We start from the raw sequence: 12811 nt of genomic DNA on the forward strand, positions 1-12811 counted from the left end.
GCAGTCTACACCCACCAGCTCAGAGATAGAGAAGAGATCCTGCTCCCCTATGTGTACAGTGTATGGAGACCTCATAGCAGCAGTCTACACCCACCAGCTCAGAGATAGAGAAGAGATCCTGCTCCCCTATGTGTACAGTGTATGGAAACATCATAGCAGCAGTCTACACTCACCAGCTCACAGATAGAGAAGAGATCCTGCTCTCATATGTGTACAGTGTATGGAGACATCATAGCAGCAGTCTACACCCACCAGCTCAGAGAGATAGATAAGAGATCCTGCTCTCCTATGTGTGCAGTGTATGGAGACATCATAGCAGCGGTCTACACCCACCAGCTCAGAGAGAGAGAAGAGATCCTGCTCTCCTATGTGTACAGTGTATGGAGACATTATAGCAGCAGTTCACACCCACCACCCACTCATACAGAACGGAGAATGAGATAAACTAGAAATAGAGCCTGCAGAGGGAAAACTGGTGATAAATGCAGGATACAAGTGATATAATGGCCAGAAATAGTGTTATTTCTTGTGCAGCATCTTATTCGGAATCGCCAGGTACATTTTAAATAGCGAAAAATCATAAAATCGTGTTCACACCAAAAGGAAAGATACCCGTTAGGCTGTATCCACACGGGCGACAGCAATATCGCTGCTACAGAATAGCTCTGATATCGCTGCTATGTACACGTGATTTTGTAGCGTCAGTGAGGCATTTTTTTTGTTTTTTGCATCTCTGCTACATGCAATTTTCTCACATGACAAAATTGATTGCGCTTTTGTAGCAAGACAGTTAATAAGACTTACTAATGTTACAATCGCATAGCATGAAAGTCACAAGTTTCTGCTATGTGATGCGATAAACAAACAGGCTCCATAGAGAAACATGGGCTACAAAACATAGCAAATCGCAGCAGTTTAGAAGCATGCCGCAATTTTGTAGTCTCGCAATGTAGCAGGCCACAAAACATCGCTTATGTGGATGAACCCATAGAACGCATCGGCTTCTCATACATGCCATTTGTAGCTATGTTGTATTGCTACAAAATAGCGCTACAAAGTCGCCCATGCGGATACAGCCTTAAAATCACAGCCATTCGTGCAGATTTTCAAAAACGGCAAAACTAACAGACAACTTTCAGTTTGCTTCCGTTCTGTTAACCTTCTATATTTTTTGACTGTACGGCGCAGTTTGCAGACGATGTCCTTGTGCAGAACATCTCACCTCTCTTGACTTGTCCGCTTTAGTAAATACTTGTATCCCTTATAGAATAACAATTCTGGAGCATCTTTAATTAGAACTGTATGTTGTGTTGTCCCTCTGGTGTTCCTCCTGGAAATGTATGAACACATTGAAGACTGGGTGTTACCATTCCCCTTGTCAAAAATGGTGTCCCTACACCGTCTGATACTGTCAGGACTGACTGGACGGTGTCAGGGTGTAAAGAAATCCCCCCAACTGGTGACATCAGGCCTGTTGTCAACAAACATCAAACCCGGGCAGATGCAGGGGGCCCATTGAGACAGGGGGGTCCACTACACTTGCCGGCCTGAGAGATGGGTCACAGAGGGGCCGGGCTGCTGGGTCAGGTACAGCAGTCGGGGCCACTTGATTTGAATTTGAAGTGTGGTTAATAATACCAAAGCTGAAATGGGCGCGCTGTGCCCCCGCTGACTTACAGATTGTGCAGTCACATGATCACTGTAGTCAATGAGGCTGAGAACTAACTGCAGCGATCATGTGCTTGTCACATGACTGTTCAATGAAGAAGTCAGCGGGGGGCAGACCGCCCATTACAGTTGCCAGGTAGCGACGGGGAGGCGAGTATTGACTGCTTTATTTATTTTATTATATATAAGGAGATACTACTTCTAAAAGGGCACAAATTGGGACATTATTTCTGAAAAGCAAGAATGATTTCTTAAAAGGAAACATTATTAGTGAATGAGGACAAACTGGGGTATTATTACTGGCTGGGGGCACAAAGAAGGCATTATTGCTAAGTCGGGGCACTTTTACACTGAGAGGGTCACTATAAGCAGCATTTACTGTGTGCGGTCTACAGGGGTCACCAAAGATTTCTGTGTATCAAATTCTGCAGAGACAAATTGTGGCCAGGAGAAATTGTCATGGTGGTCTGGGAGAGATAGAATAGAAAAGGGAAACTGAAAAACTCCAGTCAGAAAGGACATCACCTGTGCTGTAATTACTTATATGATCTGCAAAGCCCTTGAGTAGAGCTGGTCATAGTATGAGCTGTGGCAGATCTCCTGCTGAATGTGTCATGACACACTGCAAAGGGGCCACTGAGACTCTGATGCCAAAAAGGTCTGCTTAAAGCTGGAGTGGGCCCTGGGGAACATCCTGGCGCCAACATACTCATACATTTTTAAAAGGAATAACAGAGGAACAAAACATTCAAAGTTCAAAGTAAAGAGTCTCCGGAACGGTTATATTATGGGGAATGCAAGTATTTACTAAAGGAGACGAGGCGGGAGGCGTGGCGGGAGGCGTGGCGGGAGGCGTGGCGGGAGGCGTGGCGGGGCCTCCTGCAGCCACTTGTGACATAACTGCTAATATCAGCCATTACTCAGTTGTTAGTGGTGTCAGGCAGTCCCGCCATCTCCAGCCGCTGACTTCACCCGCTGTGACGGATGTTATAAATGATGGGATCCATCATGACGGAATCTTCACTATTAGCACTTGTTCCATCACTAACCGGCGTGGAAGCACCTCTGTTACCTGTTTAGGCGGCTCATTATCTACCAGTTCGGAGATTTGCGCTTCCAGCGATTGGATTAGCGACTCCTTCTCAATAATCTTTCTTCGTAACTCCCGGACTTTCGCAGATTCTGCATACGAGTCGTCGCTTTTCAATAACTCTGAGTTTCCATTATAATGATTCTGTCAAAAACACAACCACATGCAGTGAATAGAACCAGCAACACAACTGCTCTAGCTTTCGTTGAAGCCTGCTGACTATACGAGGGCCACCGGACCTGGACTCATCTGAAGGGAATGGATCCCCTAGATTTTTTGCGCTAATTGAAACCAGATGGTGATACATTTCCCATTTTTCTAATCAGCTTTTACGTTCAGATAGCAGATTTGTATGCAGTTCTACTGTCTGTCCATGACGATGGGGGCGGCCACCTTGCCTGAACTGCAGTTATCAGCATTTAGAAAGATGCGTTGCAGCAGACTCATGGGCCATAGACACAATGGGCAGGAGAAGACCCACTAACTTCTATGGGAGAGTGTTGTAGGTATGTTTTGTTATCTCGGCAGGGAAGGGGAGGAGGCGAGCTGTGACTATTGTAAATGGTGGCTCCTGTGTTATCTATATATAGGTGTCACCTCTCAGTGTAATCCTGTCTGTGCAGGGAGGGGAGGAGGTGAGCTGTGACATCAGCTGTTGTGAATGGTGGACCCTGTGTTATCTATCACATGTAAATACAGCAATTGAAAATAATGCATTATACTTTCTTGCGATTTTAATGCATCTTGGAAGGCACATAACTCCCAGGACAATATCAGCCGAGTAAATATGACCTTAAAGAAATAATTTGTTTACAGGAGTTTCCAGAATCACCAAAACATGGATGCTGCTCTTATAAAACAGCGCCCCTCTTGTTCACAGGTTCTATGTGGTATTACGAATCAACCCCATTCACTTCAGTAGAGCTGAACACATCCCATGGACAGGTGGGGCACAGTTTCTGGAAGCCTTATTTTTCTAATCCTGGTCAACCCCACAATACTATGTGATAAATGGGGTTTTGTGACTTAAAGGGGAGGTACAGAGATTAAAAGAAATTATCTGAAATCCGTTGCCCTCTTTTTTTGGTTCCAGCAACAATGTGCCATCACTGGGTCATGTGACCACTGCAGCCAATTACTGCCTGTATGTAACTCAGGATCAGTTGGTAATTGGCATCCGTGGTCACATGACCCTGCCTGAACAGTGCAGTGCGGGACCATAGACTGTCGGAATGGGAGCTGCGAGGAATGAGGTGTGGCGAGTATAACTTGTGTTTTTATACAGCTCTGAGCAGATTTCAATGTAACCCTTTCTCTCCAGACCGCCCCTTTAAATACCACTGCCTAAAGCAACTCTTTGGTTTTGGGACAAAATTCTCAGTGGGTGGTCTCTCCGGATGCTGTTCTTGGGGGGCCAAGGAAGCCTCCCCCATTTTTAGACTACACATAGTGCATTGGTAGAGTTAGGACTTCCAATACACTATCCCTGCTCTGTGATTGGCCAGTGTTACTCATGTGATCACCATCACAAAGCAGTGTACAGTGCAATTAGAAAATGATGGTGGTCATTTTAGCGCCCCACAGAAGCGGCAGAATGGAGGGACGGCTGAGAAGATGACTCACCGGTAATATAATCCCCTCCATCCTCCGGTGCAGTGACAGAATTTTGTCCCCAAACCAGAGGACAGGCCATCAATGCTTGAACTGTGGAGGTCCGACATACGGAGACCCCACTGATCAGATAAGCACCAAAATCCACACCGCAATCGAACATGTGATCGCGGTAAATTATCTACCAGCTGAAGTGAGCCGTGATTGGCAGCAGTGGTCACATGTTGGTGACGTCATCTCTGCAGAGGGCATCTGGGGACCCACTGGTCTCTGCATTTACCTACAGAGTGATGATGTCACCTACACCAGAGTCATGTGACTACTGCAGCCAATGACTGGTTGACTTTGGCCAGTGACTAACAGCAACAGTCACGTGTCCTGTTGTCTTGATGTCATCGCTCTGCAACCAGAAGTGACAATCAGGGGCGGCTGAACACCAGCGGGGGAGGGGAGGAAGGCGTCGTTTATGGTATTTACAAGAACATTACTAATGCCCTTACAGGTTATTCCCAGTGCAACAATCTACTTTGGAAATGTCAAATATCATTTCTTGTGTGTCATTTTATTACAAGCAAGAAAACAAGTCAGTATTACAAACGCTAATGGAGCTAGAAGCCCCTCCCACCGCGCCGCACTCACCTCATACTTCGCCCTTATTACAGCGAGAGCATCAATCAGCTGCTGCTGAAAGCTTTTCCTGAGAGTCGAGACTTTCTGCAAATAACAGACAGTAAAGGTCTTAAAATCAAGAGAAAAGCAAATAACTGCGAGCTAAAAAACGGCACAGAGGCAAAACGGGCGCAACGATGTTACACTAAGACGCCGTACGGACGTCCTGCAGGGTCTGTGGGTCCGAAAACTCACACAATGCCCTAAAACGGTGCGAGACTGAAAGGACGTCTGTCACCCAATTGTAGCGCTGCGGGCAGATGACGTCAGGATGAATCTGCAGATACCGCTATCAGTGTCCAGTGCGTTACCATTCCTGAGATGTCTGTCCTCAATAGCGTCGAGCGCCATATGCAAATTAATGCCACATCGTGTATGACGTTCCCCTGCAGTGTGCGCCTCTCTGAGCGATCAGGCCAAGAAGCTGTTACTGCGCCTGATTGCTCTGAGGTGGAACATATGATATCTCCAGCGGATGGCGCTAGAGATGGCGGGTTTTCAGGGAAGGAAGTGCGGGACTAATTTGCATATGGTGCGCCACACTATTGAGGAGGGATATCTCAGGAATGGTAACGCACTGGAAAGTGATAAAAGTATCTATGGATTCATCGCAGCAGCACATGCAGCCGCGTCATCTGCTCGCAATTAGGTGACAGACGTCCTTGAAGTTTTGTAAAAAAATAATGTAATTTGTTGAGATGGCGCTTTGTTGTGGTTAGAAAGTCCAACCGTCCGCAATCCGCAGGACTCGAGGCTACATCATTTGAAAAAAAATCTTCATGCTGATTTAAAGTTTTTCCTTCCAAGCACAGCGCCACCCTCGGCTGTGGGTTGTGTCTGGTATTGCAGCTCAGCTCCCATTCACTTCAATAGAGCTCAGCTGCAATACCACACACATCCCTATGGACAAGGGTGGTTCTGTGTTTGAAAGAAAGCAGCCATGTGTTTCTAACTGAGACCAACCTTTTAAAGGGACATTGCAGTTTTTAGAAAATACAGGTTTTTTTTGTGTAGTAAAAATGTATCTGCACTGGAAACAATGAGGAGGACCACCGAGAGGAAGAGCCGGCAAGAGGAGACACACGACAGAGCTTTAGGATCTGTGGATTGTTTAGGATCATCACTAGTTTTTGGTCTTGTTCACATTACAACTTGCAGAACAAGCAGATTAATATCCCCGACACCACCAGTGTATCCACAAGATGGGAGATAACTTGCTGATTCACGACCAGAGCTCCATTCAGCCTCCTCCTCCCTGCCGGGCATGCTGTAACCCCACAGTGAGGAGGATGGGGGCCACAGCACCCCCGCTCTCAAGATTGGTGGGGGTCTCAGCGGTGACACCCCTACCAATCAGCAAGTTATCCCGTATCCTGTTGATTGGGGTTTATTTGTATTCTTGATACAATCCCTTTAACCCTTTCCAATCCACTGTCTGACGTCTTCCTACATTCTGATCGAAGCTTGTACAGCTTCAATGTCAGAAGACGTCCGACAGGGTATTCTTACTGTCCATTGCCAGCTAATCCGCTGTCGGGGCCTCTCAGGTGCACACACACTGGCTTTAGCCAGGAGATGGCACTGTTGTAAAACAGCAAAACGAGAAAGCCTTTTAGGAAACCCTGAATCCAAAATTGGATTGGAAAGGGTTAACTACAAACAATTGAATCAAAATACACAGTGCGAACTATTAGTCTTAGTGGTATAATAGTAGCTCTGCACTTAGGAGAGCAGCCGCCCCCCATTATATGTCTCGCAGAACTACACAGGTCTTTTCCGTGTTACATTGCCCGCACACATGAGATTAATGTTGCGGATCACGCCAAAACTGATGGGATCCAATCACAATGTAGTAAGTGGGGAACAGTCTGGGTGCCGCTCTTCTCTCCCCCAGCTGGAATGAACATTCATTGGATTGGGATTAGCATGTGTGTAGCGGTTGGGGTACAGACAGACGGTAGTAATGATATAGCCGCCCCCTTGGCTCTGTATAGACCGCTACTGCAGATACCTCATCAGGGGGCTCTGATAACCTGAGATATTACGGTATGCTTTACCTTCTTGTGAACCATCTCCAGATCCCGGACGGCATCATTCATACGACTGTAAAGCTCCAGCGCTTCTGCCTCAATTTTCTGCTTGTATTCCGCTTGCAGGAGACTTTTTTGCAAAACAACCTCTTTCTTCAAGGTGTCCAGAGACTAGAAGAAGATGGACGGAGGTTAAGTGTCAGCAAGAAATAGGGGACAGAGGAAAGGAAGCATGGCTGCAGGCTCCGACTACACAGGGTTAGTTTGTAGTCTGTAACCATGGAGACACAAAGGTCTGCATAGGAGCTGTAGACACGGAACAGCAGGAGATTTCTATGCAAGACTGTTTGCAAAGTTACTGTCCTTTTATTTGTCTGCCGGGAACAAACAGCGTGTTATAACGGAGCGCTCCCATGTAACAGTTACCGGCCTGCAGATGCAATTTCATCGAGCCGCGGTTGTCACTGGAAGCGCGATCATACCGATAAGGTCGGCAAGATCGTGTGGCTATTAGCAGGTGCGGCTGGGCGGAGTCTTAGCCGTTAGCCAATACCTGTTACGTGGGAACACACCCTTAGGCTCCACCCCTCCCCCCATTCTCGCATGTCCCATCAACCCATCCTAGTTACATTCTAGGAGCAGTTTCTCACAGACGGTTGCCATTTTATTAGCTTCCTAGACAACCTCTTTAATAGTAATGATGTATATCTAAGGTGGGCCATCAATATCAGATTGCTGGGGACCGGCTGTGCCTTAAGCTGCAGTACCAGGCAATGCCACTACCAAAGTATGGAGCGGTACCTGAAAAACGATGAAAAGAGCGCAACACTGGAAGTGTGTCAGTAACTGGATCCCTACCGAACGGATATTGATGATCTATCTAAAAGCTAGGCCATCAATATTAAAGTGACCCTCCGGGCCTGGACAAAACCAAGATGGACAAACAGCTGCCTGATGCACACTGCGCATTAGTAATCTAAGATACCACATGCTGCTCTGACTGGCCAGCGCTGCTCATGAGGACAGCACTGGTTGAAGGGATTGTCCAATTGTAAACTATTGATGGTCTATCCTTAGGATAAGTTATCACTAGTATACTGGCAGCTGCCTGGGCCGCTTGCTGATCAGCTGTTTGACAGGCTGGTGCACTTGTGTACCGAAATTAATTCTGCAGGAAGCAGACAGCTCCATTCTCACTGTAGTGGCCACACTTGGTATTACAGGCAATGAAATGCATGCGAACTCTGCCTGCAATATGAAGCCTGCAGAAATCAGCTCAGTGTACAAACAGCTGATCATCAGCGGGTCCCAATGGACCCCCAATAATCTGCTAGTGATGAATTATCTTGACGATAAGCCATGAATAATTTACAACTGGAAAACCCCTTTAATCAAAGCAGATGTAAGACTGTGCATCAGGTAGGCGTAGAAGCTTCTGCTGTGTGCCGGGGCCCGGAGGGTTGCTTTAAGGTCCAAGAAAGCCCCTTTAAATGCCTTGGAGGATAAGGGGAAGCGCCTGGTTCACAGATACAGCAGCCTCATAGTTATGTGTACTCTGTAGACAGCACAATAGGATTGCGATCAGTCGCTATAAATGTAATGCAGAAGGGATCTGTGGAAGCGTTTACCAGCCAGGGCAGGAGAACTAAAGGCAATGTAGTCCGAATCCGCTGAGTAGAGCATGGCTCACTGATCACTTATGGTGTATGGGGATGTTCATAGTAACATAGTTCGTTAGGCCGAATGAAGACAATGTCCATCTAGTCCAGCCTGTCTATCCTCCTGTGTTGTTGATCCAGAGGAAGGCAAAAAACCCCAAGAGCAGAAGCCAATTAGCCCTTTTGAGGAAAAAATTCCTTCCCGACTCCCTAATGGCAATCAGACTGTTCCCTGGATCAACCCCTAATAGTTCCTACCTGCCTGTATACCCGGATTGACAATTAAAGGGGTTGTCCCGCGCCGAAACAGTTTTTTTTTTTTTTTCAACCCCCCCCCCTCTTTCGGCGCGAGACAACCCCGATGCAGGGACGTACAGAAAGCTTACCGGAGCGCTTACCTTAACCCCTTCCCGCTCCTGGACGTACCTGGTACGTCATGGCAGCCTGGTACTTCCCGCAACATGACGTACCTGGTACGTCCTGGAGATAGCACGGGATCACATAAGATCCCGCGCTATCCCGCAGCGGGAGCCGGCTGTCAGTCACAGCCGGCGTCCCGCTCCAACAGCGGGGGGACATCGGAGATGCGCCCGCCGCTGTTAACCCCTTCCCTGCCGCGATCTAAGTAGATCGCGGCAGGGAAAGAGTTCACAGAGGGATCGCGATCCCTGTGTGTCCCCGGCCGGAACTCGCGATGTTATCGCGAGAGCCCGGCCTGTCACCATGGCAACAGGACGCCAGACACTGGCGTCCTGTATTGCCTGTGCCTATAATCGCTGTACAAGCGATAAGGCATGGCAGAGCAGTAGCTCTGCCATGCCTTATGACAGCGATCATAGGCACAGTGATGTAAGTCCCTCAGAGGGACTCAAATAGTATAAAAAAAAAGAAAAGAAAAGTGTAAAAAAAAGAAAAATGTAAAAAAAAAAATGTAAAAAACCCCTTTTTTATGCTTTTTCTAATATTAGCATAAAAAAAGGGAAAAAAAACTAAAACCCCACATATTGGATATTGACGCGTCCGTAACGACGTGTACAAAAAGTTAAACACGCTTTTTATTTTGTACGACAAAAAGCGTAAAAAAAAACGCTAAAAAACAGAGGCAAAATGCTAATTTTTAGCATTTTGCCTCACAAAAAATGCAATAAAAGTGATCAAAAAAGCCGTACATTTCCCAAAATGGTACCAATAAAAACTACAGCTCGTCTCGCAAAAAATAAGCCCTCATAGAGCTCCGTACATAGAAAAATAAAAAAGTTACAGGACTTTGAATGCAGCTATAGAGAAAAAAAAAAGATTTCCAAAAAAAGGGGGTTTTATTGCAAAAAAGTGTAAAAACCTAAAAAAAATATAACAATTTTGGTATCGTTGTTACCGTACCGACCCGCAGAAAAAATTTAGTGTGTCATTTATGCTGCATGATTAACGCTGTAAAAAAAAAAAAAAAATCTATGGCAGAATTGATGCGTTTTCTCTCCCTGTTATCATTAAAAAAAATAAATAAAAAATTTACGATATTGTCTATATACCCAAAAGTGGCACCGATAAAAACTACAGATCGCCACGCAAAAAACAAGCCCTTACACGGCCGCGTCCACGGAAAAATAAAAAAGTTATGGCTTTTGAAAAATGGAGATGGAAAAATACCAAAAAAAATCGCTTGGTCCTCAACGCCAAAATAGGCCATGTCATTAAGGGGTTAATCCCCGCGCTCCGGTGACTTCTCTACTTACCTGTGAAGATGGCCACCGGAATCCTCTTCCTCCGTGGACCGCAGCTCTTCTGTGCGGTCCATTGCCGATTCCAGCCTCCTGATTGGCTGGAATCGGCACGTGACGGGGCGGAGCTACACGGAGCCCCATAGAGAACAGCAGAAGACCCGGACTGCGCAAGCGCGGCTAATTTGGCCATCGGAGGGCGAAAATTAGTCGGCTCCATGGAGACGAGGACGCCAGCAACGGAGCAGGTAAGTAAAAAACTTTTTATAACTTCTGTATGGCTCATAATTAATGCACAATGTACATTACAAAGTGCATTAATATGGCCATACAGAAGTGTATAGACCCACTTGCTGCCGCGGGACAACCCCTTTAACCTAAGATTTATATCCTGTAATATCCTTCCTCTCCAGAAAGACATCAAGTCCCCTTTTAAACTCCTCTATGGATTTTGCCATCACCACGTCCTCAGGCAGAGAGTTCCACAGTCTAACTGCTCTTACAGTAAAGAACCCCTTTCTGTGTTAGTGATGAAACCTGCTTTCCTCTAATCGTAGCGGATGTCCTCTTGTTACCGTCGTGGTCCTGGGTGTAAACAGATCCTGGGAGAGATCCTTGTATCGTCCCCTCATGTACTTATACATGGTTATTTGGTCGCCCCTTAGCCATCTTTTTTCCGGGGTGAATAACCCCAGTTTTGGTGCCTCTCTGGGTATTCCAGTCCCTTCATTCCATGTATTAGTTTAGTGGCCCATCTTTGAACCCCCTCCAGTACTAGAACATCTTTCCTGAGCCCCGGTGACCAGAACTGGGGTGTCTGGCAGCAGCTCTCTTAGGCCCTATTCACACAGGTGAGTTTAATATCCGATTACCGGCCAAGTTTGAAACTAACAGATCTCGGAAAGAATTTATTTTTTCGTCTCCGCCTTCCAAGAGCCCTAACTTTTTAATTTCTCTATTGACGCGGCCATACGGGGCTTGTTTTTTGTAGAAGGAGTTATATTTTTTTAATGTATCATATAATGTAAGGAAAAACATTAAAAAAATGAAGTGGGAGACATTGCACAAAAAATGCTATTGAGCTAATTTTTTGTAGGTTTAGCTTTTACAGCGTTCACAGTGCAGTAAAGATGACCTATGAACTTTGTCCTGCGGGTCAGTGCGATTACGGCGACACCAAATTTATATCGTTTTTGTTTTAGGTTTTACTATTTAGGAAAAGAAAAACATTTTTTTAAAGAAAAATTGCTTTCTGCTGCCATATTCCCCGTAGCTTTACGTTTCCGTCAGTCGGGCTGTGCGTGGGTTCAGTATTTGCGGGGTGAGCTGTGGTTTTTATTAGTACCATTTTGGGTTCCATACGGCGTTTTGATCACTTTTGATTCAAATTCTTTGGGAGTTAAAAAAACATTTGCATTTCTGGCAGTTTTTTTTTAAATGGCCTTCACCACACAGGATAAATATTGTGATATGTCAATAGTTCAGGCTTTTTTTTTTAATAATTACTAGAGATGAGCGAGCGTACTCGTCTGAGCTTGATATTCGTGCGAATATTAGGGTGTTCGGGATGCTCGTTACTCGTAACGAGTACCACGCGGTGTTCCGGTTACTTTCAGTTTCCTCTCTGAGACGTTAGCGTGCTTTTCTGGCCAATTGAAAGACAGGGAAGGCATTACAACTTCCCCCTGTGACGTTCAAGCCCTATACCACCCCCCTGCTGTGAGTGGCTGGGGAGATCAGGTGTCACCTGAGTATAAAAGTCGGCCCCTCCCGCGGCTCGCCTCAGATGCCTTGTGAGTTAGCTGAGGGAAAGTGCTGCTGGAGCTGCTGTAGGGAGAGCGTTAGGAGTCAGTGTAGGCTTCAAGAACCCCAACGGCCCTTCTCAGGGCCTCATCTAATAGTGTGCAGTACTGTGTTAGCACAGTAATTTTTTTTTTGTCCAAAATTGGATCTGCAGAGCATTGCGCCCTGCAATAGGGTCAGAAGTGGGGGTTAGGCAGGGAGCGTGTTAGCAGTGAGTGTAGGCTTCAAGAACCCCAACGGTCCTTTCTAGGGCCACTTCTATCCGTGTGCAATACTGTCCAGGCTGCTGTTAGCAGTGTTGCACATTTTTTTTTTTTCTCAAAACCAGCTGTGCAGACCATTGTGTAGGCAGGGCCAGAAGACATACATTATTCATTGAATACACGCAGTGGGGTCTTCCCTTTGCTAAAAAGGAAAAGAAATTATATTTGGCCTGCCTGTGTCAGTCCTAAGGTCTCCGTGTACGTGTGTGCTGCGTGTACAACGTACAAAAATCAGACGCAACCAGCTACGCTTTACTGCAGGCTTGCGCCATTGTCTTTCCTGACTGGCAAATACCTGCTC

The 12811-nt window shown here is 46.2% G+C and overlaps 1 protein-coding gene across 1 annotated transcript in view; it reads right to left on the reverse strand.

Annotated features, from left to right (window-relative positions):
• The window catches only part of C12H10orf67 (chromosome 12 C10orf67 homolog), a 134128-nt gene that overhangs the window by 109105 nt on the left and 12212 nt on the right, over positions 1-12811 (reverse strand). The window contains exons 3-5 of the mRNA XM_066585702.1: positions 7096-7239; positions 5009-5083; positions 2741-2902 (exon numbers count right to left, since the gene is read on the reverse strand). Of these exons, the coding sequence (XP_066441799.1) occupies positions 2741-2902; positions 5009-5083; positions 7096-7239 (381 nt within the window). The remainder of the gene's footprint in view (positions 1-2740; positions 2903-5008; positions 5084-7095; positions 7240-12811) is intronic.

The sequence above is a fragment of the Eleutherodactylus coqui genome, chromosome 12, assembly GCF_035609145.1.
Source record: "Eleutherodactylus coqui strain aEleCoq1 chromosome 12, aEleCoq1.hap1, whole genome shotgun sequence".
NCBI lineage: Eukaryota > Metazoa > Chordata > Amphibia > Anura > Eleutherodactylidae > Eleutherodactylus > Eleutherodactylus coqui.